The following is a 27,629-nucleotide window of genomic DNA, read 5'->3' as shown; positions in this document are numbered from 1 at the left end:
AGTGTGTGGCTTTCTGAGGCCAGATTCAGTAATCACACCTGCTTTATTTCTACGTTGATCTCTGTTTCAAGTTTTTCTTTTTCTTTTTTGATAAAATATATATAACATAAAATTTACCTTTCTCTTTGTAGGTATATAGCCCAGTGGCATTAAGTACATTTACATTGTTGCGAAACCATTGCCGTTATCCATCTCCTGAATTTTTCATCTTCCCAAACTGAGACCTGCACCTATTAAGCAGTAATTTTCCATTTCCCCATCCCCGCAGCCCCTGGCAACCTCCATTCTGTTTTCTGTCTCTCTGCATTTGCCTATTCTAGATACCTTATATAAGTGAAACCATACAATATTTGACCTTTTGTGTCTGGCTTATCTCACTTAAGAAAATGTTTTCAGAGTTCATTCATGTGGTAGCATACATTAAAATCCCCTTCCTTTTTAAGACTGAATAACATTCCATTGTAAGTTTGTACGGGATTTTGTTTATCCATTTGTCAGCGGACACTTGGTTGCTTGCACTTCTTGCCTATTGTGACTATTGCTGCTGAGAACATCTGTTCGAGTCCTCACTTTGTTTCTTTTGGATACATACCCCAAAGTGGAATTGCTGGATTATCTTTCAAGGATAAAAAGGCTTTCTTGTGGCTTCTCCACACTGAGCAGACTTGGGACCGTTAAACTGTTAGGGTCCTCTCATTCAGACTCCGAGGGCCAGAGTGGTCAGTGCCTTTTCCGAGGTCCCACAGCCAGATGGCAGGTGAGCCCACAGCCTCCTTCAAATTTCAGGCATGTTTCCCATGTGGAAAGGTCCAGTTCTAACTTCTGTGGCTTCAGAACTCTGGACTGTAGCCTGTAGGTGATGGTTACCTGCTGATGAGCTGCAGTCAACACAAGGAGAGTCTTTCTGGCAGAAGAGCTGTCCAGCAGGGGAGCCCACTGTTGACCCAGGAGGTCCTCAGTTCACCATGCTCATGGACTTGCATAATTTCTTCCCATGCCTGTATTCCTTACCTTGCTACTGTTTCTTCATAGAAAACTCAGTTCCTTAGCTGTTTTGGATACTGGCTATGCCTTCCTCATGCCCTCCTCATTGCTGTCACCTTCTCCCAATTACCCCTCATTCATTCAGGACTCAGTCATGCTCATCCTCCTTCACCACTCCAGGGTGACTTCTGTGTCCTCCTAGATGGCACATCTAGCCTCAGTCTCTGTCTCATCTGCAAGAACTTTTACCTCCTTTCCATTTCCATCATGAGTTCCTGTGGCCACCTCATTCTGAACTTGCTGTCACTTGAAACTAACTTCAGACATCCCACTCCCTATCTCTACCTCCTGCCCTCCAAGGCCTTCCCCAACCACTTTCAAATAAAATGCAAGCTTCACATGAAAATATCTTGCCATAATTCTGCTTAATTAATTCTTTATCTCTTCAGACTGTAAGCTTTATGCAGGCAGAGACCATGACCGTGTCTTGTTTATCCCTGTACCCCTGAGACAATGCGTAGTCCATAGTGGGTGCTTGAAGAGTATATGTGGAAGGGAGGAGGGCAGTGAGGTAGCTGTGTGTCCTGTTCAGAACCAGACTTGGTTCTCCAGGAGCATCCTGACAAAGGATGGGGGATTAGAGGCACAGGGTTGATTCAGCACTTCTCAATTTAATTCTGATGCTGAAGTTAGGAGAGTTCAGTTCCTCCAAAGAAGTTATTTAGTGTAATGTTTAAGTCAGCACTGGTATGACACTGGTATGATCAATGGTGTCATTTCTCCCTAACTGACTTTGATTTCTCCCTGTCTTCCTCCTCCCTTTCTCTCCCACTCCATGCACTACTGATGGCCTCTAAGGACAGACTGTGAGGCCTTTGCTGGAGATGCAGGTACAGTCAGGGGGGCCGGTAGGTGGTGCTCTAAGACTGCTTGAGAACTGGCTTTTTTTTTTTTTTCTTTTGAGTTTTCTGTTCCCTTTGTTCAAGTTTAGAACGTAGGAGGCAACTATTAGTAAGATTTCTCTCTGAAACAGGAAAGTCAGTTTTTGACTGAAAAAAAAAAAAAAAAAACCAATAAGAAAAACAAGAACAAAATTAAGAGAGTGGGCAAATCTTTATTTCTCTTAAGTAGACTCATAGAAACTTGGTTGGAGGAATCCTCTGAGGCTTCCGGACCAGAGGCTTCCAAACCTTAGCATTGCCAGAGTGGCCTTGTGAAAATTCAGGATCCCGAGGCCATCCAGGCCATTAGGTTGGAGCTTCTATGGTTAAGATCAGGAATGTGGTTTTTATCGGCTTCCCAGGAGATTCCGATGTGAGCCCGTCCTGCCTTACAATGTGGGCACCACCCATGTAGACCATTTCTCAAATTCTCCGTGCATGCAGATCACCTGCGGATTTTGTTGAACTTCAGGCTCTGATTCATCAGATCTGATGGGGACCTGCAATTCTGCACTTATAACAGACTCCCAGGTGATAACTGAGGTTTGTGGTCTACGGACCACACCACTCTTTGAGAAGTAAGAACGCAGAGCCAGGGTTGGCAAACTACGGCACACATGCTTGAGCCAAATCAGTCCATACCTGTTTTTGTAAATAAAATTTTATTGGAACATAACTGTGCCCCATTTGTTCACACATTATCTGTGGCTGCTTTTGCACCATAATGGCAGAGCTGAGCAGCTGCAACAGAGACCATGTGGCTCTCAAACCTGTCATATTTATTCTCTGATCCTTTACAAGAAGACTGTATGGATCCTTAATCTAGAATACTCACACTCTCTCAGATAATCACAAACTGCCTTGAAAGGGAGCTCCTTGCCTCATAGGACAATTCATTGCATTTCATAGATCCGTGGGAAGGCTGTTCCTTGTCACTTGTTTCTACTTATCTTGGTAGGCATCTTTTCCTTCTTCTGTGAACAGATACTTTGCTCACTGTCTTCTCCAGGGCTCTCTCCATGATGGGTTCCCTCCAACTGCACTTCAGAATGTCACCCAGTGCAAACCACAGCACCTGGGGTGCAGAATAGAAGCCATGCCATCTGTATTTTCTGCCTTCTGTAAGCTTCTCAGGGAGTGCACATTAGCTTTTAGGGGTAGCCATTCACTCATGACTCCCGCTGTCTAGGATTGTCTGTAAGTGCGATATTACCTGAACAGCATATAGCCAGAACAGACATCCTTCATGCATCTTTTTACTCCACTTCCCCAGTGCAGGACGTTCTTGGTTCACCTACTTCCTACTTTCTGACCACTTTTGTCCATTTCTTCCAAGATTCTCTTTTTGCCCGACCCTTAAATGTTATAGGGTCTCAGGCCTGTCCATGGTCTTCTCCTTCTGCCCATTCTTCTTGGATTATCTTAACCATACAGTTGGCTTTGACCACATATGTGCTACCAAATCCTGAATTGTACAGCTAGATTATTTTTCTTTACTTTCAGTTATCTACGACACACCAGGGCGTTTTGACCGCAGGTGTCTCATGTTCAAAATTTCTCGTCTTCTCAGGTCTGCCTCCCACCTCACTCCCGTCTGCTCTGAACCTGGGACTCTTCATTTATTTCACCTGATGGTTCCAACCCCCATGGCCTTGCATGAGCTGCACACCCAGTGTGATCCTCAGTTCTTCTCCTTTTCCACCCCCCTCTTCTGTGTGGACACTGAACTGTCTTCCCCATCTGTTGCTCTCAGATCTGTCTTCTCTTTCTGCCTCTCTGCCACAGTGACCTCCTGCCTGGTCTCTCTCCTTCCCGTGTGTTTCTTCTTTGCCTCTATAGTGGTTTTCTGGAATATATTTGATTATGCCCTCCACCAGTGGTACTCCATTGTGTATGGTGTGGGAATTTGTGGCCGCCTTAATTCAGTCTCTGCTTACTCTTTTTGTGAGTTTCCTTCATCTGCTGTAACAAATTACCACAACAGAAATGTATTTGCTCCTAGTTTTGGAGACCAGAACAATCAAGGTGTTGCCAGAGTTGACTCGACTCCTTTTGGTGCATCCAGGGAGAATCTGTGATGTGCTTTCTTCTAGTTCCTGGTGGCTGCTGGCAGTCCTGTGTTCCTAGGATGGTAGATGCATCGCTCCAGTCTCTACCTCTGTTATCACAGGGCTTCTTCCTGTTTGTCTCTGTGTCTTCATTTGGCCTTCTGATAAGGATACAAGTCACTGGACCGGGGTCCACCCTAATTTATCATGACCTTATCTTAATTTAACTAATTATATTTGCAAAGACCTATTTCCAAACAGTATCACACTCTGAGGTTCCCGGTGGTCATGAATTAGGGGTGGGGGGCAGTATTCAACCCAGCACGCCCTTCTGGCCTCTGCTCTGGCCACTTCCTCACTCACAGGCTTGCTCATTTACCCTGGTGCTCTGGATGAGTGAGAATTCAACAGACAAGCAAGGAGGAAAGGATTCCAAGCAGAGGAAAGAGGATTCCAAAGGGCCACAGAGGTGACATTTGTGCTGAGTCTTAACAGAAGGCTTTGTTTTATTTTATTGCCGCACCGTACTTTAAGACATATTTCAGGTGTTACCTCTTTTATGAAGCTTCCCTGACCACCTCCCCGGAGACTTTTCTGTTGCCTCAGTACTTAGTACCTACATGTTTTGATGATTTAATGACCAGCTTGTGTTCCCACCTGTCCTGTGTGATCTTGGGGTAGACTCTGCGCCTAGTCTGCGGGGACCATGCATCCAGCCCACTGCCTGGCACATAGCAGGTCCCCAGAAGATGTTTTCGAGTGAATTTACCCATCTGCACTGAATCTCGTAAGATGAGGTTACATGCATGTTAGGGGAGGAGTCGTTCAGTCCGAACTGGATGGTTTTTTGCCGTCGATGAGGTAGAGAGGATTTGAATATGGAGGGAAGTTGTACTGGCTCACCCTCTAGGTTCCTTCCATCTGGAGTTTTCTGTTGTTCTAACTATCACCCCTTCCAGAAACAGCACACATTTTTAAGGCAGATAGATTGAAAATTGTAGTTGGACAGCTGCTTGGTTCCACAAGGATTTGAGAAGTTTCCCTATTCTTGGAAGAGCTCAATACTCACTCGAGCATCGCGCAAAATAGTGCCATCATGGCTTCAAGAGATGCTGAACATCCCAGGCCTAATGTGGAGTTGACACAGCTTAGGAACAAAGCTGTTTCCATCTGCAGATGCACCCTCAAAGCCCTGCAGCTTTTCCATATTTCTTACTTGGTCAAAAGGATTTCAAAGACTAATTTTATGGGGTTTTTTTGGATTCTTATTTCCTGTTTTACTACATTTTTATAGACTCACTGGAAGTTGCCTTTTTATTTTTGGTGGGAAAAAATAAATAAAAAGAGGTTTAAGTGTGGAGACAACCAAGATATGGGGCATTAAATGACGTTACTATAGTGGTGATCAAGGTACAAGGATATTTTAGGGAAATTATACCTAATATGTAATTTGTTTTTCTAATTACAATGAGCTGTGCTGAGCTATTCATTATACCACTTATTGTACCAAATTATTGTGCCACTGGGCATGTTTTAAAATGCCACAGACTGTAAATAGTCACTTATTAATTCAAGGGAACAGTTTGAGGTGAAATGCCGTTATTCAAATAGCTTTGAAACAAAAGTGACCTATATAGATGTTTCACAAGCCCATTTTAGATACAGTTTTCTCCCTGTGGTTTCCAGATAGAATGCCTGGCTTTCATGGTTATAGAAGCAGCAGAAATTCTGTGTCATACAGTTATGTTTTTAAACTAATGGGCACCCTTCCGATTGGGCATGAATTAAACGAACATTCCTTCTCCCCACAGCCAGCTATGAATTATGCAGCCAAAATTCAGCTAATCACAACCTGCTGTGTGTGTCATTGTGTAGCAGCCCTTTGCAAGTTGGGTTAATACTTTTGAGACACCTCATCCCATGCCAGAATGCCAAAGTAAAGCAGCTGTCTTGGTAAGAGGGCTTTGCAAAGTTTTGGGGCCATTTGTGCTTATTTCTCTCTTGCGTCTGGGGCAGAGATTCCTTATGTGGGTCTGTGATAGTGACAGGAGGCCTGCAAACTAGGATAGGAAAATGTATGACAGCTTTATTTTTTATTCACTTCCAATAAAATTTAGCTTAAAAAAGTTTTTATGTAGGCAACAATCCATAGTGATATTAGCAGTACCTGTGAGTTTGTCACCCACAGAAAATCACAGATATCCTGGAATATCGTTTGCTCTTCACAACTTCAAAGTGTCAATAGCTGTTAGATCATCTGCTAGATCCTATTTTAAGTATGAATAAAGAAGTGGATTCAAAATATTAATATTTTGATAACTGTATATCAATATTCTATTTCCTTTGTGAACCTATATATATTATTTTATGCACTTAAAAACCAGGAAAGATTGAAGAACTGTCACAAAACCAAGGAGTCTAGGGAGACATGGCAGTTAAATGCAGTGGGTACCCTGGATTCGATCTTGGGACAGGAAGAGGACAATAGTGGAAAAACAACCAGTGTACTTTACAAATAGAAGTCTGAAGTTTAGTTTCTGATAATGGCACGTGCCAATGTTGGCTTCTTAGTCTTGATAAATGTATCACAGAAATATGAGTCATTAGCAATGGGGGAAACTGAGTGAGGGGCTGATGGGAATACCCTGTACATCTGAAATTACAGTGGGGGTCATGTTGTGGGGTCTGCCGTCCACTTCCAGAAATGTTTGCGCGGGAGGGTTTCATGTCAACTTAAGGCCATCATGACCTCTTCCGTTACAGCTCTGAGAAATGGTGGAGATAGACCCATCCAAAAGTAAGGAGAAGTTTTCCAGAGGAGGAAAGTACTTGAGAGTGTGTTCAATTGGAAAAAGATGTCTCTGGGTTCAGAGAGGTTGGCAACATAGTCTGATTCTCACTTACCAGCTTTGTGATCTGGGGCCAGAAACTGCTCCCGGCTTTCTCTTCCCATTTGCAGAATGGAGCCATATATAGAGTCCCTGTCAGGGTTGCTGTGAAGATTGAGTGTAACATGTCCACCTAGCTAACCTTTTTGTGGTTACCTGGAGTGTTTGAGTGCCTATTCCATGCCAGGCCCTTTGCTAAGCATTTTCCATCAATTATCTCCTTTAATCTTCATGACACCTCTATTCCATGACCTTTTCATAGATAAGGAAACTGAGGGTCAGAGACTCGGTAACCTCACTCCCCAAGGCCACAGTGCTGAGCTTCAGTTCAGATCTGTGCTGACTGCCATTTACAGTCTTCCTAAGTCTTCTACTGAGGCTAAGCCATCTCTGACCAACTGGTGGTCTTGGTTACTGGGGTGCTCCTCACCCTCTCTGACGTGCGAATCCCATCTTGTTTGGTGTGTGTCTGCACCCTGATCTGGACGCTCTCCTCTTGATTCCCTTGCCTGTTGTGGATGGCCTTTCTGAGCCTCAGTTTATCCAACTATACAATGAGGGTGTTGGACTGCCTTCAAAGTCTGTTCCACGTTCATTCTGCATTCTGTTAATTCAACTGCTTATTTCAGCTGTCTTATTGGGATGATTACTGAATCACTGAAGTCAAAGCTTTTCTAATTTGTTTTGGGGGAAGTTATATGTTTCTTTGGCATTTTCCCAGATTCCAGAGGAGGGCAAAAATGGAGCCGTATGCCTTAGTTGCTTCTTAAAACCACAAAAATTAAACAACAAAAACCCAGCAGAAGCCTTTGTGATAGTTATAGGTTTTTTAACTGGGATTTTGTTCAGGGAATGGGAGTAATTTTATTTTTTTGTTTTCCTTCTGTGATTAGAACGTGCACACCATGTGTCACCATGCAGTTGCTGATTACTTCAAATTAATACCTATGGAAGAAAAAAAAATAGGTAGTTACCAGTGTCAGATATTACCTGGACAGGGGAATTTAGCCATAAGAAGTAGTTATTAGGTAATGAGCCCAATTTCCACAATGCACATTGGTCTCAAGATGTGAGAAAATGAGAGCATCATTTGGGCCATTAGGTTACTGCATGGGGGGGTCTGTCAAGCCCATGATTTGTTCTCTTGTTTTTCAGTTTTTCCCCTACATCCTGTTGCTCTTTGCGATCCTCCTGTACCTGCCCCCACTGTTCTGGCGTTTCGCAGCTGCTCCTCATATTTGCTCAGACTTGAAGTTTATCATGGAAGAACTTGACAAAGTTTACAACCGTGCAATTAAGGCTGCAAAGAGTGCGTGTGACCTTGACATGAGAGATGGAGCCTGCTCAGTTCCAGGTGTTGCCGAGAACTTGGGGCAAAGGTAACTTAGCCCCAGCAGGCAGCTCATCGGGTTTTGTAGGACAAATTCTCTGCCCTTCTACTGCCAGTCTGGGCCCAGAGTTCTCACTGCTAGGAGGTGGGGCAGCAGCAGAGGCAGGGGGATGTCATGCACCTAGTGACAGCCTGTAGTATCCAGGGATGTCCACTCTCCCCAAATCTCGCCCCGACCCATCCCACCCATTTGTTTGTCCTTCTGTCAAGACTCCTTCCCTTGATGAGTGAAACGTTACCATCTCATTTTAAAAATGCAGTTCTTGTAGGGGTAACAGATTTAGGTACTATATGAGGCTTGCTTGCTTTGATCTATTTAACTCCTTAATGGAGATGCACAGAGGATTTCAAGGCAGCTGAGCAAGCGATAAGAGAGAAATGGGGAAGGAGTAGGTTGTGCCCTGCCTTTTCACATTCTTCCTTTGGTTCTTATTATTGAATAATTGGAATAATAATATTAAGAACCATCATTTTTTGAATATTTAATATATCCCACACACCGTATTGAGTTATTTAAGTACGTTATCTCCTTTAACCCTCAGAGCAACATTACTAAGTGCATTTGTTAACCTCCCCCTCCACTTTTATTCTGGATAAAAATACTCTTCTGTAGCTATAAGTAAGAGTGCTGGTAACTGAACCATGCCCTTTAGACCCCATAGTTTGTACCCACACCCCCTGAGCTGTCCCACCCCTCGCCTGTAAGAGGCGTATGTTTACACGTATTTAGGATTTACCAGATGCCAGGCATCATTCTAAAAATTTCCAAATATTAACTCATTTAATTAACTAGGCCTTCTATTAAATATTAAGGGGAAAAGTATTTTATTATTCCTTTTCTTCCTCTTAAACGGATTTTATTTTTGACCACTCTACTGAAGTTGTAGGTAAAGAAGTATGGGTGTTTGAAATTTTTAGTGTGACATTATTGAATGTGTATCTGCCTTTAATATTTGATGGTCTTGATGAGTGCCTACGTTATTTTTGTTTCCTTCATGTTTTAGTTTGTGGGAGATATCTGAAAGCCACTTCAAGTACCCAATTGTGGAGCAGTACTTGAAGACAAAGAAAAATTCTAATAATTTAATCATTAAGTACATTAGCTGCCGCCTGCTGACACTCATCATTATACTTTTAGCGTGTATCTACCTGGGCTATTACTTCAGTCTCTCCTCACTCTCAGACGAGTTTGTGTGCAGCATCAAATCAGGGATCCTGAGAAACGACAGCACCGTGCCCGATCAGTTTCAGTGCAAACTCATCGCCGTGGGCGTCTTCCAGTTGCTCAGTGTCATTAACCTTGTGGTTTATGTCCTGCTGGCTCCCGTGGTTGTCTACACGCTGTTTGTTCCATTCCGACAGAAGACAGATGTTCTCAAAGTGTACGAAATCCTCCCTACTTTTGATGTTCTGCATTTCAAATCTGAAGGGTACAACGATTTGAGCCTCTACAATCTCTTCTTGGAGGAAAATATAAGTGAGGTCAAGTCATACAAGTGTCTTAAGGTACTGGAGAATATTAAGAGCAGTGGTCAGGGGATCGACCCAATGCTACTCCTGACAAACCTTGGCATGATCAAGATGGATATTGTTGATGGCAAAACTCCCATGTCTACAGAGACGAGAGAGGAGCAGGGGAACCAGACAGCAGAGCTCAAAGGTAGGGTTTGCTTTTGGCAGAGGCTACAGAAGCCCACCGAGAGCTTTTGTAGCAGCCTTGTGGGAATATTGACAGTCTTTACCCTGCCCATCGTTTAAACCATTTCCAAGCATTAAAAACCTTAATACCAAGGTTGGGGGGAGGCGGTGGGAACCCCTCAGTATTGAGAGAGAGAGGAAAATAATTGGTGCTCCTCTACATTTCCAAAGAAGGATAACTTCTGTGCTTTTTCTGGTGTTTCCCTCTTCTCTCTCTGTCTCACACTCTGTCTTGCTCAGCACTCTTCCTTATCTTTCTTGCTTATTTTTGTCTTATCTTACTGGTTTTCCTCTCTGTACCTCTGATCTCCTCTGTTACTCTCTGACTTTCTCTTTCAAAGGGGACTGAAAGTTTATTGATTCATTTTCTTGTCCTAACTTCACTGTGCTCTGAAGTTAGGCTAAGAAGCAAAACATGGTATAGACTGTGAGAGGAATTTTTGGCAGAAGAGAAATTGATTAGTATTGATAATTCCTGCTATATTTCTGTCATAAATATTTGTTTTCAATTTTGACAGATATGAACATAGACAGTGAAATTAAAGCAAATAATGGAAAGAAGAATGCCCGACAGAGACTTCTGGATTCTTCTTGCTGATGATTTTTTTCCTTGAGCTGAAAATCTGTGACATCTGTGACATAGGATTTAATTTGGCTAAAGCACCCCTGTTGTTTCACAGCTGATTTGCAATAAATGGTTCTTGGTGAAGATATTGAGCATGTCTTACTGAGTCCCTAATGGAAATGATGAGCAACAAAAAGTTATGGAAGAATGGTATATGATCTTCCCATAGGAAGCACCTGAGAGATAAGTAAACTGCAGCAAGTAACTATATGTAAGTCCTCATCAAATGAAAAGCAGAAAGACAAGAACGATTAGTCAAGAGCAGTAGCCCTGTCAGAGCCTCGGAGCAATACGTTTCTGTACCCGTGGTGAGACAAGACCCAGAGCTACTGGAAAACAAGCACGTTGGGAGATTTGTTTTGCTTTCATGGAATAATAACATGTCAGGATATAATTTAACATGAGTTTCTTATGTGCCCTTAAAGACCATTAGACAAGAAAAGCATTCACTGGCTAATGATCCATAGATCGACCTGTGTCCTAAGTTAGGTGTAAGGTCCGATGCCTTGGCCCACATTCGAACTCTCTTTACACTGTTAGTTGTCAACCTTGTAAGGTTGATGGAAGTCCCGTCACCACTACTTGTTGCACTATGCCTTGAAGGGCAGCAGGCCCAAGCGCTGCTCTGACTGAAAACTGAGTTAACAAGATGAAATCTAAAGGATATTCACAGTGACTTCAATTCAGGAAGAATGCTTCCAAAAGAGCCCAGGGGGGAAATCTGACATCACAGAAGACATTAATTCAGTCACTTTCGGAGAGTTTGTCTACAGGATGTTTCTCTGTTATCAAAGGCATTTGAAACAGGATTTTACTTAAACAATAATGGAACACAGGAGTATTTAAAGTGAAGAACACTTGGCCTGAATGTGATCAGGGCACGTAAGTGACATTGGCGTGCTTCATATGGCGTGCTTGAAGCCAGAAAAACTTAGCAGTTTATTTTGTTTATATTTAAGCACAGCTTTAAAAAATTCATTTTTGTTTATTCAGTGTCCGAATTGAGGCCATTTGGGAAGAAAATTCTAGCACTGGTGGCGAATTATAGAATAAAGATTACAAATGGTTGGATAAGACAAATGTAAGCTTATTTCATAAACATTTAAAGCTGATTCAGAAAATGTTCAAAACTGTTCCCAATTCCAACTATGTAAATCCTATGTTCACATTTTACACATACACACAAAAAAATCTTTAACATCTGTGGAACTTCCCAGTTTTAGTCTTAGAAAGTTAGCACGTTGCATAAGTTGAGTAATCCTCAGGAACCTCCAAGTTTACTTTTGGCTCTTACAGACAGTTGTTTACATAATCTAATTACTGTTTTCTGAAGAACGGAAGTTATATAAGCTGCTGTCTGCCTTTCAGAATATTCAGAAAAGCAGATTTTATTTGTAGTTCTATGATGTTTTCTGAAATGGAAAGCTGATGATAAATATCAAAGCAGCAATCAGTGCTTTAAGTTATTCTGTTACATGATATTTATTACTGTTGAATTATGCTGTGACTTAGAAATGGCAGTAACCTAAATAATTGAATTTGCAAAATTATTATATTGCCATATCTGAGATGTTCCATCACAAATTTCTACACTGGTTTCTTTTGAAAATTTAAAAAGATTTATGAGATATATTTTCTAGGATATGATTTTTTTTTTACAAAAAGCTTCATCTTCTGTAGGCTATCCGTAATTTGTATTTTGAAATGGTAAAAATTGATATTTTAGGAGACCAGGAAGTCTCCAAGCCATTCCCACTCTCTGAGCTCTAGTAGGGTCTGTGATGTCCCAGTCACCAGTACCAGGTTGGATGTGCAGATACGCATAGGCAGGTCCCATCCTTGAGGACTTCAGAGTCCAGTAAAAGGCAGCAGAGACATGGGCTGGTGCCTAAGAGGAGAAAGTGTAGCCACAGTAAAGGCTATGCCAGAAAACTCCTAGCAAATGCCCTGTGTTCTTGGGAGAGGCCACATTATTTTTGTTTTCTCTCCTGTAGTTTCTGTACCTGCTGGTTTTGAGAATATAGTTGTCATTTTTCCCAGAGGCAGATGACCACCTTAAGGTTCTTTAGCTGCAAATCCTCTAGGTTGAAATTTGTGCAAAATAGTCGCAGTGATTTTGAATAATAAGGGATCCAGTTGCCTTTTGAACCTTCCCTCGCAGGGATGAGAGAACAAGCCTGTGGAGGATGCGGAGCCACTGTTGAACAACTGTCAGGGCCCCAGAAGGCTGGTGTGGAGGCCTGGGGATACCTTTCAGCTTGGAAAAAAAAGTATTTTTAGGACAGGTAAACTCATCCATCTACTGTGAGCTACTGGCTTGGAGAACGACTTTTGAGGAGTCAGTTTCCTGAGGAGAAATGCTTTTATAAAAGCACTCATTGCTTTGTAAAAGGAGACAAACAGATCCTAAATGACCACTCCAGGGTTGCTGATTTTGTTTCTGGCTCACGTCTGCCTAGTAAACCACCAGCAAGCTGCTGAACCAGGCTGGAAACAAGTGTTGCAGCTGGGAGGGACACAGAGTACTCTGAAAGCAGCGTTCCAACACATCTTCACTTTTATGAAGGGATAGACAGATACTTCCATCATAGAGATTCTTAAACTTCGAGGGGTTACAACACCCTTGCAAATATTTTTATAGCTATGGACCCTCTCCTCAGATCTACAGCCAACATTTTCAGTGCACCTTAGGAGGTCATTGTAGTCCATGCCTCTGAAAAAGCTGTGCTCCAACGGCTGAGGAGCAAGCCACACAGCAAACAATGGGGCTCCCTTTGCCTTCATGAAAGCTACTTCCCCCAACACTAAGACTCAGCTGTACGTTTGCTTAGCTCAGTCACATTTACATTCTTCTGGGTGAACTGTACCTTTTGAGTACCTGCCTTCATTTTCTAGAGTCAGACCTAACAAGGTCAGTGGAAGCCTGGGCAGCAGCGGGCCTAGAAAGACCAGGCAGCCGGCATGAACTGCTGTTCTCTCCCTGACCACAAGGCGTTGTCTTCCTCCAGGGTCAAGTAATTGTTCTTGTTCCGCCTCACAGGAGTGTGGGGAGGAAGGACATAACACTGTAACATGCTATGTCCTACCTTACAGTTGTACTGTGAGAAAGCTGGAAACTTCCACCTGTTCAGTGGGTCTGGTTTGCATGTTTATGTTTCGTTTGTGGGAACTGCTTGTCCAAGAGAGAGCTCAGGTCAGGGCAGTTTGTGCCTGTGAGAATTAGCTCAGCTATCAGAGGCAGATTTTTAGATACCTTTTTAAAATGTGCTCGTGTTTGGTTTGTTTTCCTTATTGTCAGTCCTGGGTCAATCAAAGGTTTGTAAGGGTGAGAATTTTTATGCACTGCTGTATCACAAGTGCTTAAAACAGAGACTGGCCCAGATGAGGCATTCTGTAAATGTTTGTTGAAATGAATGGACAAACTCTTAGGATAAATCCTAATTTGTTGGCAACTGTGATTTGATTTTAGAAGGCAAACGTGATTTTATTTTTAGAAAGGAGAAGGGAAGGGGAGGCTCATTAGCCTCTTGGTAGAGAGAGGAATATTTCTGCAAATGAATAGGTTTCCACCTTAAGTAGTGATGGTCCTTAACTTCTTATTATGGAGTGAGTCTTGACCACTTTCCAAATTCAATACAAGTTCAAGATTGCCTTTCAGTGATTAGGGAAATTGAAGCTTTAAAAGAATAAACCTCTTAAAAGGGGATGTTGATGGAAATGTACAATTACCAGTAATTGAGGTTTTATCTGAGGGGATGGAGATGATGAAATGGTTCCTTCTGAGAAGTTGTTGGCATTTTGGCTTTATTTTTCACAAATAAAGTGAAACCATTTAAAACGATTGACAACAATGATATTGTGTCATGTGGAATACAATAGATATTAATTTGTGGTTGGTTTTTCTGCCTGCTTTAAATGAAATGTATTATGTTTCGGGTTTCCTCTTTTAGCTGTAAAAATACTTCGTCATTAAAGCATGAAATTTATTCAGCAATTGTTCTTCAAGTTCCTGAAAGCTATAAAAGTTTCTTATGACTTGAGTGGTTTTTTTTCCCTGCCCACCAGAGGAGAAAGCCCTTGTAGAATTCTGCAGTGTTACAAGTGTTCCCTATAAAAACTGAAACCATCAGCTACTCTTTAACAAGCTGGCTTTTTAAAAGCACGTAATTACAATTTAATGGTATTCTGTAAAATGGTGCTCTAGGCATAATTTAAATTCTTTTTAATGACTATATTTCTTCAAAACTTTGAAAGAAACGTGTGTGTTCTTTTTGCTGCATCCTTTGTAAGAAGACTGCCAACAGATGAAGAAGGACTTTACAAATTAAGGCCATCTTGGTTTCATTTCCACAAAGATGAGAACAAATCATGGTGTTAAGAAAGGATCCTTAGAAGAACACAAGAATCTTGAAAGCCCTTGGTGGTTATCACTATTATATTTCATATTTCCACAGAAGTCACTTAGCCAAGCTCTGCATTTTGAGCCTGCCGACTTTCATTTAAAGAAGAATGAAAGGCTGAAAATCCAGGCTGCTGTGTCTGTACATAAAGGTCAAACCATGTTTGAGTTCTTCACTGTTGTGTCCACCTAAATAAAACTGAGTAAGTAATGAAAAATGTCTTAATATTTCTTGCCTTCCCTTTCGGGCGAGTCATTTCATGGAAGATGTAATGGGAGATGCATTCCAAAATGTCTTGAGGCTCATTCCTCTCTGCTGGAAACATAAAATTCAGTAGGCTTCATGCTACTTGCTAAAATCCAGCTGGTGGTAACTAAAGGAAGAAAATCCTTGATTATGGGCCCACAGATTCTGGAATTTCTAAAGCACAAATCACTTGCTTTCTGATTGAGGATTGTTTGCCTGGGCTTGGGAAAAAAAGATCAGCAACCATGTGCTGCTAAACATGGGTTCTCCTGCTCACCTCTCTCAAGAGGAGGACTCCTTTGTACAATGGTCAATTAGTGCAGCTTGCTATTGTGGGTAATCAGAGCCATGTGAAATTTTAGTGCCATTCCTGGCATATCACAAATATAGTAAATTCTCTCTAAATGCTAGCTTTGACTATCTTGCTCACCGGCTGTTCCCAGGGTGGCAACCCGGGACCCTTGGATGTTGTATTCGTTTTCTCTTGCTCTATAACAAATTACTGCAAACTTAGCAGCTTAAAGCAGTACACATTTATCATCTTGCAGTTTCCTGGGTCAGGAATCTGGACACAGCTCAGCTAGGTCCTGTGGTCAGGGATTCACAGTGCTGCAACCCAGTTGTGGAAGGTTGTGTTCTCATCTGAAGCTCAACTGGGGAAGGAGCTGCTTCAAAGCTGCCCCAGGTTGTTGGCAGAATTCATTTTGCCTAACTCGGAATCAACTGATTTGGGACTTTAATCACATTTGCTAAAACCCTCCACCTTGGCTATATTATCTTGGCTAGAATCAAGTCACAGGTCCTGCCCACACTCTAAGTCGGAGTCATGGGGCCACCTTACACTCTGTCAGCACAGATAACCTAAATCCTACCTTGTCTGTCTCAGAGACTTATAGCTTTACCCCCTTGACAGTCTTCTGAGGCCAGCCTCTGTTCCCAGTGGTGGATTGATAGTCTTACTGTATCTAACCCAGCTAACACATTTCATGTCTATGGTCTTTCTAGAATGCAGTTGTGATTATGCAAACGTTCCCTACCATTTCACCATCACCAGTTTTAAATTCCTCAGGACTCTGTATGGATTTCAGGACAAAGAACAACCTTGTTTCTTAGACCATACAAGGCTCCACCTCTTCAAGATCATCACATACCCACTACTCTCCCTCTCATCTCTGACACAGCCTCCTGCACTGTTTCTTAAAAGTCTCTCTGCTTTCTCAGTTCTGTCTGTCCTCACCCGCCTCATACCTTCTATTCAGAAGTCAGCTCCAGCCTCCCCAGCAGGAAGTACTCTTGACCTGTCCCTCCCATTGTCCTGACTTAGATGCCCTCTGTGCTTGCCATTACTCTTTGCCTCAGTGCTTAGCATTCTGCACTACCTCGATGACTTTGTTTGTCTCCCCCTACCTTGGAGGCCCTTGAGGCAGGGTGGTGCCTTCCACATCCCTGTGCTCCCAGCACCTGGCACACAGCCTGATGCCCATGTGCTGAGGGATTATTTAGACCCCCGTCTGCCCCCATGAATGCCTTCTGAACATGTCCAGAGTGGGTGACAGCATCAAGTTAGAAGTGAATTCTTCCCCCAAGCCTTATCCATCTCTATCACGACTCCTCCTACTTTGCCCAATTTGAAGTGGCCACGTACAGCTCGTCCTGTATTTCCTTCTCCTATTTTGGTGATTGAGGGCTTAACTTGAAGGCTTTCTGAAGCACTTCTAAGAAACTTCTCTTGATGATGGTTTCTCGCATCTGCACCCATGCTAATTTACATCTGAGTAGCCTCACTTTTCTAAGAGTTCTAACATTTACCACCTTATTTGAACTCCGCAGTTGGGGTGTGCTATTGATCTGAGATACTTAATGCCATTGTAGTAAGAATAGTGATGCCTTTTCTGTTTATAATTTGTGTCCACCCAAGGAAGATGTTTATGAAGTTTTCCCCAACCTTCATCCCCCTCCTACCACCACCCAGTGCTGAGAGCAGAGGAGGAAGGAGAGAAGCCGAGCTGGAGGCTACCGACCTGTGTCCCCCTTGATAAAAACCAAATTACAGTAACTAAACTGCAGACTTGAGGTAATTTGCTGATCAAATCCTACCTCTTCTCCCCTCATATAATGCCAGTGTTCTGAATTCCCCTCTTTGAAAGGGGAGTGGAAAGAAAAGGCCCAAATGCTCCTCTGTGGTACACCAGAGGCTGTGGAGACCCCACAGGGGGAGGAGAAGCATGCCAAGCCCATGAATGAAGAAAAGTCAAAACAGATCTTCCCAAGAGCCCTGTTCCACTATTGCAATGTACCTTTTCTCAGACACAAGGAAATGGAAACAACTAAAGTGTTACCAAAAAATCATTTCCAAATTCCCAGAAATGAAATTCACATTACCTCAGGAAGCGAAGAATCCAATAATAAAACCCAAGCTTTCATGGAAGATTCAGGAATGTAAAAGGAAATGTTCTCATGGTAATTTCAGAGGTAAAGAGACTCAAAGAGATTTGACTCATTTGTTCATTTTGAATATCGGAACTGTTAGAAAGGAAGCATTAAGTACAGAGGCCTTTGGAGTTCCTTATGATATTTCTAAGTAACCCATGAGATAAGGGAAGCTTCATTTGAAATAAATTACCCAAAACTATGGCTGTGGCAAAGAAAGCAGAAAGAAAAAAAAGAGTAAACATTAAAAAAAGAATAAGGGGTCAAGTGTGGTGGTTCATGCCTGTAATCCCAGCACTTTGGGAGGCTGAGGTGGGTGGATCACGAGGTTAGGAGATTGAGACCATCCTGGCTAACATGGTGAAACCCCGTCTCTACTAAAAATACAAAAAAATTAACCAAGTGTGGTGGCACGCACCTGTAATCCCAGCTACCCGGGAGGTTGAGGCAGGAGAATCGCTTGAACCCAGGAGGCAGAGGTTGCGGTGAGCAGAGATCATGCCGCTGCACTCCAGCCTGGGAGACAGAGCAAGACTCTGTCTCAAAATAGTAAAAATAAGAATAAAGGATGGTCTAGACAGTCTGTCCAGTTGAATATGAGAGACATGTATAAGTAACTTTAAATTTTCTAATAGCCACATAAGTGAGTGAAATTAATGGTTATTTTAACCTAATATATCCAAAAGACTCCAACTTGTAATCAATATAAAATTTTACTTTTTTTATTCTACATTTTTAAATTTCAGTGTGTATATTTTACTTAGAGCACATCTTATTTCACACTGGCCTCATTTAAACAGCTCAATAGTCGCATGTAGCTAGTGACTACCATATTGGACAGAATAGGCTGACCAGACTGTTTTATGCAAGTCTGTTCCCACCTAATGAAGTGTTCTTCTCTGTCCCTGTGTCCTTGTCAGTGGCTTTCTTTTGACCTGGGATTCTCTTCCCTTGAGGTCTGTCTCCTTTCTGCAAGATTAAGTTGCCCTCTAAGCAGAATTGGTTAACTGGATGCATATTCTCACCTGCTCATAGTGATGCAAAACTACCTCCTCCCTTTGAAGCTTTTTAATCTGAAATAAACTAGTAAGAACTGGGCCGCTTCCCCAACAGTCACACTATCTTGCCTTAATTGTCATTATTGATGTTTATTTTTTTTGTTTTGTTTTGCTGCTTGTCCTTGTTCTCATAAAGGCTACAAGTCTGTTACATTCAAGCATCTTCGTGCCTTCTTAGTAGTCTTTGTTAAAGAAAAATTATTTGATGCACTTGTTAAAGCACAGGACAGCAAACTTTATTAAGGAGCATCACAGTAGGTATCAGGACTTTCACTGTGGGAAATGGGATTTCACAGTGGGAGAGGTTGGGCTCAGCTTTGAATACAGCATGGGAAAGTGGAAATTTATAACCAAGAAGCAGGGTAGGGGTCAGTGGATGGAAAATTACTAAGAGGAACCATCAGAAGTTAAGGAGATTCTGGCCAATTCAACCTAACAGTAGGAGCAAATAATCTGTCAACCTCCCCACCCCAACCTCAGTCTAGCAACATGCTGAGCACACACAGCAAGCTAAGGGGAGATGGATGGAAGCTGAAAGTCAGTGTGTGGGTGATGCAGTGTTTCACCCTTCTGGGAACAAACTGCAGGTGCTCATTCTTTAAACATGGAGAAAGCAACGTAATAAGCGCACATGGTAGAATCCCTCCAAAAGTTTTCCCATCTTTCTAAGTCATTGACTCCCACTGCCTAAGTGGAGAAAAATTCATACCCTATTTGCTCCCAACCTAGTGCCCCCTTCACTATACTATGCCTTCCTCCAAGCCTGCACTCTGTGCCAGGTGATCCATCTCCCACTTGGCCCAACGATGGTCTTTGTGCAGTACCTCAGCTGAGAAGCTGGGCTCCTATTCAAGCCAGTGAGTCATCCCTGAGTATTGATCAGGTTAGGGCAGGGAGCCAAGAGTTGTTGGCTTTTCCCTAGATAGGAAGCTCCCATGAGGAAATAGCCTTCATGACTTCAAACTCAGTTGCAGAGTGAAGTTGGTATTCATTTTCATTCATTCATTCATTCATTCATTCATTCATTCATTCAATAAAGGGGTTTTCAAACACCTACTATCTGGTGTTGGGCATATTAAGGTGAAAAATCCAGCAAGCCTCTGGGCTCATGGAGTTTTCTCGGAATGATGGTGGCAAAAGAGAGGAAGACCAAGAAAGCCTAAAGCTTTGTTTCCATCTATAATTCCACCTTTCTGAGCCATTTGCCCAGTGAGGGGCTCGAACTAAACAACCTCTAAAATCTATTGGTCTGTGTCTCTGGGGTTGTCTTCTTTCATGGTGTCCCACACTAGATCCCTGGGAATCCAGATGGCAAGAAGGAAGGAAATTAGTATTTGTTGAGTGCCTACATGCCAGGCATTAAACAATGCGTATTAGCTCATTAAATCTTCACCATCCAGTGAGGATATTCCTTTAGTTTTGGGGTGAGGGACATTATGGGAATGGGTTCTCAAGACAAGCTGCCTGAGTTCTGGCCTAAGACTGCCCAGTGACCTGTGTGACCTGAGTTCTTGACTTCTCTGGGCCTTGGTTCCCTCCTCTATGACAGAAAGTCATGTGTTTTGATGAGGGCTGAAGTTGATTAAACAAAGGCAGTAAACATAATGCCGGCACATAATAAACACTCAATCTCTCAATCTTTTTTAAGTCTAGCAGCATTTTCTTTATTCACATTGTAAGCCATGTTTGAAAAATGAGAAAATCCCAAACTATTGGAGCACTACAGAAAGGCGGTTTAGCATATTGAGAAAGCTCAATTTGGGTTTTGATATCAGAAAATCTGGTTTGGAGTCTTAGCTCTAATACTTCCAAGAGGTAACTCAGTGAGTCACTTAAAATGTTTTCTCTGTACCAGTGTCTACTCTCAGGGTTGTTGTGAGGATTCAATGAGAATAATGTACCTGGCACTCTACAGGAGCTCAACAAATAGTAGCTATTTATCTTACCTCGAATAGAAACTCATTTACAATAGTTAAGTGAAAAGGACGTCATTTTGAGCTGCTGCTCAGAACCCAATGGAGGCAAATTCAGCTGGGAAAGGATACTGGAAAGGCCATTGCTAAGAAAAAAAATCCCGACCTCATCCAAGAGCAGCGAGACACCCTATCTGCAACCCCCAGGTTTTGTTGCTGGGCCCCGCATGAGTGGCAGCAAAGATGGCAGAGTTGTGAAGGTACCTTGGGCATTTTCGGAATGACTCAAGAACATCTTTGACTCAGCACGGGCAGCAGCCAGATGGACCCTGTGGGCGTGAACCTCCTGAGCATTTGGAGCGGAGGCTGGAGAAGCTACCCGGGGAACCCCAGCCCCCAGGCCCATTGCGCAAACCCACGTGGGCATTGCCAGAGACACACGCTCTGCCTGCTTCAGCGCTCCTGTCCCCGGGCCAGGGCTGCCAGCTCATCCTGCCCTGCCTGGCTGGGGTGGCAGAAAGTGAATCCCAAAACAGACCACTGGCTCCTTTCATTTTCTACTCCTCCTCTCTCTCTTGTCATTTATTAGTTTTAGTTTTAATTTTTAAAGATGATGCAAGCTATTGATGAGTATATATTTGTTGCAAAAGAAAATCAGATAATATAGAAATATAGTCATGCATCACTTAACAATATAGATACAGTCTAAGAAATGCTTCTTTAGGCGATTTTGTCATGTGAATATCATGGAGAACTTACCCAAACCTAGCTCCTATAACCTGGATAGTATAACCGTATGATGCAGCCTATTGCTCCTGGGCTACACACCTGTACGGCATGTTACTGTACTGAATTCTGTAGGCAATTGTAACACAGCGTTAAGTATGTGTGTATCTGTCAACTCTAAACATAGAAAAGGTGCAGTAAAAATAAGGTATGTTGTATGTGCAGTCTGTCCTCAACCGAAATGTCATCGCTATGCAATACATGACTGTCTATGGAGTGAGGGTCCTCCATGCATTGCTGCCTTTCACAAGTCCAGTCTGGGCTGCCCAGCAGAGTCACAGTTATCACCAGAGTGTCCACCTCCTCGCTTGTCTTGAGGTCTGATAATCTGCACCAAGCTGCCTTGCTCACCTGCTTAATGATTTTAGGACTGAATTGTTTCAGAAGGGAAAGAGCATCATAATTTTCTAACACATATCTAAGCATATTTTTCTATCAACATATAACATTTTGGTCAAGTGCCACTGATTTGAGGAATTCTTTTTCAGTGGATTTAAAGAGGCTCCGAAGGCCAGCAGATGCGATTTTGCAGCACAACTTAAAGAACTTCCTCGATCTTCTAACAACACAATATTCAACCAAGAAATAGTGATAATATCACTTACTTCAGAAGACTCTTGTGAGGGTTAAAAGAGGGAACAGATGTCAACAACTACAATGCCTGGCACACGTGAAGCCTAATGTTGGTTCTGGTTATTTTATTAGAGTCTGTTGTTGGCCTTACAGTAGAACTCTCAGTAATTTTTTTACCCTATTTTCATGTTTGTATTTATTTATTTATTTATTTATTTATGAGATGGAGTTTCACTCTTGTCGTCCAGGCTGAAGTGCCGTGGCGTGATCTTGGCTCACTGCAACCCCCGCCTCACAAGTTCAAGTGATTCTTCCGCCTCAGCCTCCCGAGATTACAGGCGTGTGCCACCACGCCAGGCTAATTTTTGTATTTTTAGTAGAGACGGGGTTTTACCATGTTGGCCAGGCTGGTCTCAAACTCCTGACATCAGGTGATCCACCAGTCTCAGCCTCCCAAAGTGCTGGGATTACAGGCGTGAGCCACCGTGCCTGGCCTATTTTCATGTTTTTAGTGGTCACCTTACAATAGGAGCCCATCCAGATGACAGTCTCTGAAATGAGCCTGTTGAACTTAGGATTGTGATAATCCAGAATCCAAGTCTATAAGAGTCAGTTCCATTGCACAGGACTTAGCAACGGGTACGTGCATTTTCCTGGTTAGACTAGTAGTATGCACTCATAGGGGAGAATTTGGAGAGTACACACAAATAATAAAAATTGCCTGAAATCTGTATGGCTTGACCAGGCCATTTGACAGGAGTTACGGTGTTGGAATTTTGTTAATTGTAAGGCACTGTGCCAAATACTTTTGGACATGGACTTAATTGATATCCATAACCACTGTGTGAGATAGATATTGTCAACCCCAGTTGTACAAATGTGGAAAATGAAATTTATAGAGATTAATTCAGACCAAAGCAAGCAGCTTTTAAGGGAAGAGTAGAATTTAGATTCCAAAGCCTGTGCTCTTAACCGCCGTGCCAGGCTGATTCTCTTCTTTGGAATGTGAGGACTCTGAGGTTCTTGCAGCAGAATCAGCTTGGTAGCATCCATTCACTTAATTATTGAACAAACATGTTGTACTTTGCCTCTGTGGCCAGCACTGTAACAAACACTGGGGATGAATCAGACCCAGTTCCTGCCCTTGAGGGCCACGGGCACTCTGAACTCCGGCCTGGGAGTAAGGGGATAAAAAGGGAAATGCAATACAACTTGTTAAGTGCTCTTAAGAGGCATACAAAACATCACTGGAATACTACTTAGGGGCACAGAGGGGAAACTTCACAGAAGTGGTTACCTTTGGGTTTAGCCTAGAAACATGGCTTCTAATTTACCAGATTAAGAAGCCAAAACAATGGTGGCATTCTAGGCAGGGGGCAGCACAAGCTCAGGTGTGCAAGATGAGTGCATGTGGCCTGTGGGTCAGGGAAGAGTTAGAGGCCTCTTGGTGAAGAGCAGCAAGGGCCAAGGCTAGGCTAGGCCAGCTTTATATCTTCTTAGTTCACCTCCACCCTGGGGTCCCCTCTTTCTTCCTGCAGCCCCCAGAACAAGCCGGCAACCAACCTGCCCTCAGATAACTCCCCATGATGTCATCAGAAGAGACATGCACCCAGGTGATGGTGCACAGGCTTAGGGGACAGGCGGGAAGTCTCCTGGCCCTAGGAAAAGAGTTTCCTTCACTAAGCACCTGCTGCGGTAGGTGTTTTGCTAAAGCACACAGTCTAAATGAACTAGTTTACCCCTTACTACGTAATAATTAGTAGGTTGGCACCCTCCCTAGAGGAGTAAACAGAAGCCTGGGAGCCTCCGTGACCTGCCCAAACCACACTGCCAGGATCTAATCCTGGGCCAGCCTGACTCCAAAACCCAAGTCATGTCAGTGCTAACTGCGGCTGGAGGACTACTCGCATCAGAACATGTGGACATGCTTGTTAAAAAGGCAGATTCCTGGGCCTCTCCACAGACCCACTGAGTCAGGACCTCTGGGGCAGGGCCTGGGGATGTGCATTTATCACACCTTCCTGGTGACTCTGAAACATACCAACATCTGAGAATCCCTGCCCTGTGCTATACTGCCTGCCTGTGCACTGAACTGGGGGACCCAGCAGAAAACAGCTAGGAGAATGGGAAGTTGTTCCAGGAGAATCAGAATCTGCCAACACCTGTTTATTAGGAAGATCTAGTGGAGCTTTTGGGAACCAAAGGAACGATGAGGGTCCCTGAGGACACCCCCACTATAGGACATGCTAGAAGCCTGGTGCCCTGCACACATTTCTAGCTCCTTTCACCAGTTCCAAGAAAAGACAATGTTCTGAGAGGGCACATACATCCACAAAAGGAATGAGATAGCACCAGCTGTGGCCCACTGGACTATCTTGGCTGCCCACCCTGACTCAAGGGCTGGGCATCCCTGATGGCCCTGTGCACTCCAGCCCCATGAGTGTAGCCCACCCTGAACTGGGGCTAAGTGCTGCCAATGTGGTTGGCCCTCTGATAGGGTTTGGCTATGTCCCTACCCAAATCTGAATTTGAATTGTATCTTCTAGAATTCCCACGTGTTGTGAGAGGGACCCAGCAGAGGTAATTGAATCATGGGGGCAGTCTTTCCCCTGCTGTTCTCGTGATAGTGAGTAAGTCTCATGAGAACCGATGGGTTTATCAGGGGTTTTTGCTTTTGCTTCTTCCTTATCGTCTCTTGCCACTGCCATGTAAGAAGTGCCTTTTTGCCCTCTGCCATGATGGTGAGACCTCCCTAGCTATGTTGGACTGTAAGTAAAGTTAAACCTCCTTTTCTTCTCAGTCCTGGGTATGTCTTTATCAGTAGCAGGAAAACGGACTAATATACCATCCTTAGTTGGGAGGGAGCCAGAGGGGTCAGAAACATCCTTTATGGTGGAGGGGGCACTTTATATTGGTTGTCTAAGACAGTTTGGGCTGCTAGAACATGAACACTGTAGACTGGGTGACTTAAATAACAGAAGTGTATTCCTCACAGTATGAAGACTGGGAAGTCTAAGATCAAAGTGCTGGCTGATTTGGTTCTTGGTGAGGGCTCACTTCCTGGTTTGCGGAGGGATGCCTTCTCACAGTATCCTCGCATGACTGAGGGAGAGCTAGCTTACTCCCTGGCTGCTGCTTAAAAGACACTCATCCCATTCATGAGGGCTCTACCCTCATGATCTAATTATCCCCCAAAGGTCCCACCTCTAAACACTATCTCATTGGGGATTACAGCTTCAAAATATAAATTTTGGTGAGACACATACATTTGGTCCATAGCACTGACATCGTCTCGTTTTTGTACTCCGATAGCAGGAAAAAGAGGGTCAATTATCCCCACTTTACAGATGAGGAAGATGAGTTCTGAGACAGGGTAGAGAGGTAGAGTAGAGGGGGAAAGAAGCTAGATGAAGGGTGTCATGTCCCCTAATTCGTCCTGAGGTAGGGACGGGGAGAGCTGGTAGCTGTCACATGAGTGGTCACTACATGGACACGTTGTGGGGCTCACTTCCAGGGCAGGACTCAGAAGCACCAGTGGAGGGTCCAGTCCAGAGAAGGGACTCCACAAGTGATGCCACTGTAATTATCGTCTGATCATCTATTCATGGCCCATTTTCTGAGGACATCCTCTGTGGCAAGCACTGCTCATATGTTCTTTATCATCCTCATGGACACGACACCCCACTTGGCCTACGGTGGCTGGAGATGTGGGGAGGAGTCATATCACAGCTTTTAGACCCACTCTGGCATTGAGGTTAAATGCAACTTTAGGGCCAGCAAGTACAAGCCTTATTCTGCCACTTACTAGCTGCACGGCTTGGTGTGGCACTTGGCCTCCCAAGGGAAGGTGCTCTTCTCCCCATTTTACAATTGAGAGGACAAGATATGACAGGTGAAAATACAGACTTCCCTGACTAGAATTCATTCTCCCGACCACCATGCACACTAGTGATTCCTGACCCCTCCTCTTACTCAGTAAATCTTGGCAGTTAGGCCCCAAAATACGAATTCTTCACAAGCTCTGAAGGTGATTCCTATGTGTGTTGGGGCTTGAGAATTGGCTGTCCTGCCTCCTCATTTCCAGTCTTTAAGCAGGGATCTGCACAGCAGCAGGGAGCAGAAGTAGCCAGCAATCTGGAAATACAGTTGGCAAAGGCTCTGTCCCTTAAAACTAACAGGGAGAGAGTTACCTCCATGACTGGCATGACATCTGTGAACAAAGGAAGTGACAGGGCCACCAAGAAGTGCTGTGGGCCAGTGAGAGCAACAGAAGACCAGGTCCTAGCCTTCTCTGCTGAGAACTTTACCCATTGCCTAGTGAGAAGGAACTGGAGATGCCATCAGAGTTGCATCGTAGTTATGCTGGTAGATTTCAATGTTTACAATTTATATTTGTTATGAAAGTGCTAAATTCACCATTCCTTAGAGTATGTTTAATTATCCTCAGTCTTTGTTCTGCTTTTAAAATCCCCATTGAAAAGGCAAAGTAACATGTGCTTAAGAGGTCTTTAAGAAATACTTTGGTCAAGAACAGGAAGGGGGTAGTTTAATTCCTCCTAATCAGACCCGCCCACCTCCCCCATGGGTGCTCCCACCCTCTTCCCTCTTCCTTGCCCCTCAGTTGCAACACTGAACTGAGTTTACTTTTAAATTTAAGTAAAAGTCAGTATGCTTTCTAAATAAATGCAGTTTCACAACAAAACCTTTAGCCCATGCTCAAGCAACTATATGGCTGCCCCTAATTCCTCCTCTATTGACATTCAGGAGCTGCCAGGGTTTCTGTAAAAGTACCTGAACACAGTGGATCAACCAACAGTGGCTCTGGGGTTTAGAGCTTTGAGCAGCAGCTCAGAATGATATCTGTCTGCCTTTCTGAATCACAGCCAACTTCTGGCCTCTCTGCACAGATTTGGTGCAGGAAACCAGCCATACCCACGCTCACACCCACAGCTTGCCCTGTGTCTCCTTCATCTTCGTAATTCTGCTCCCACCCTCTTCCCTCTTCCTTGCCCCTCAGTTGCAACACTGAACTGAGTTTACGGATGATGCTCAACAAGTTATTGTTGATTAACTGATTGATTGATTCTGTTGCTATGGAAGCCATCAGATTCTAGTGCAACAGTGGGATTCCTTCCTGACTTTATGCTTGACAAAGTGCTGACTCTGGGCTTGCTTCTCCCAGCTTGCCACCTCCATCTGGGTCAGGAGGAGCAACTGGAAGCAGAAGCTCCAAGAGAAAGGTGGGAATGTTGATAAACCCAGGTGAAAAAAAAGCAACAAGGAGGGTGAGTGGCCCTGAAATGTGGAAAACTCCATCAGAAGCAGCCTACACAGTGATTATAAGTGTCAGAGCTTTAAGATCAAGCTATACCTGGGTTCAAATCTCACTTCCTCCAATTATTATGCTTAAGCTTAATTAAGCCTTTCAGCCTCCATTTCCTCATTTGTTAAAATTGAGATAATGCTGTCCTTTAGGTTGCCTGGAGAAAATATGAAATGATACAAGGAAGTTAGAAAGCAGAGTGCCTGGTACCTACAGGGGCCTTGCCCAGGCCAAGAGGGATGCAGGCCTCCCATTTTTTAAGGTTCTTAGATAGAAAATGAATAGCAACATATTACATAAATTGGGGAAGAGCTTTATGTATACAT

The 27,629-nt window shown here is 43.4% G+C and overlaps 1 protein-coding gene and 1 long non-coding RNA gene across 3 annotated transcripts in view; both read left to right on the top strand.

Moving 5' to 3' along the window:
- The window catches only part of PANX1 (pannexin 1), a 59,986-nt gene extending 44,795 nt beyond the window's left edge, over positions 1-15,191 (top strand). The window contains exons 3-5 of the mRNA XM_003910554.5: positions 8,017-8,240; positions 9,256-9,911; positions 10,468-15,191. Of these exons, the coding sequence (XP_003910603.2) occupies positions 8,017-8,240; positions 9,256-9,911; positions 10,468-10,547 (960 nt within the window). The 3' untranslated portion in view covers positions 10,548-15,191. The remainder of the gene's footprint in view (positions 1-8,016; positions 8,241-9,255; positions 9,912-10,467) is intronic.
- A 9,433-nt stretch (positions 15,192-24,624) lies between these two features.
- LOC108582012 overlaps positions 24,625-27,629 on the top strand; it is an 80,390-nt gene continuing 77,385 nt past the window's right edge. Inside the window, exon 1 of one of the 2 annotated variants that reach the window (XR_001895054.3) lies at positions 24,625-27,265. This is a non-coding gene — a long non-coding RNA (uncharacterized LOC108582012). The remainder of the gene's footprint in view (positions 27,266-27,629) is intronic. The other variant, XR_001895055.3, reaches the window with a different exon arrangement.

The sequence above is a fragment of the Papio anubis genome, chromosome 12 (assembly GCF_008728515.1).
Source record: "Papio anubis isolate 15944 chromosome 12, Panubis1.0, whole genome shotgun sequence".
In the NCBI taxonomy this organism is placed as follows: domain Eukaryota; kingdom Metazoa; phylum Chordata; class Mammalia; order Primates; family Cercopithecidae; genus Papio; species Papio anubis.
This window is presented reverse-complemented; position numbering and strand designations above follow the sequence as displayed.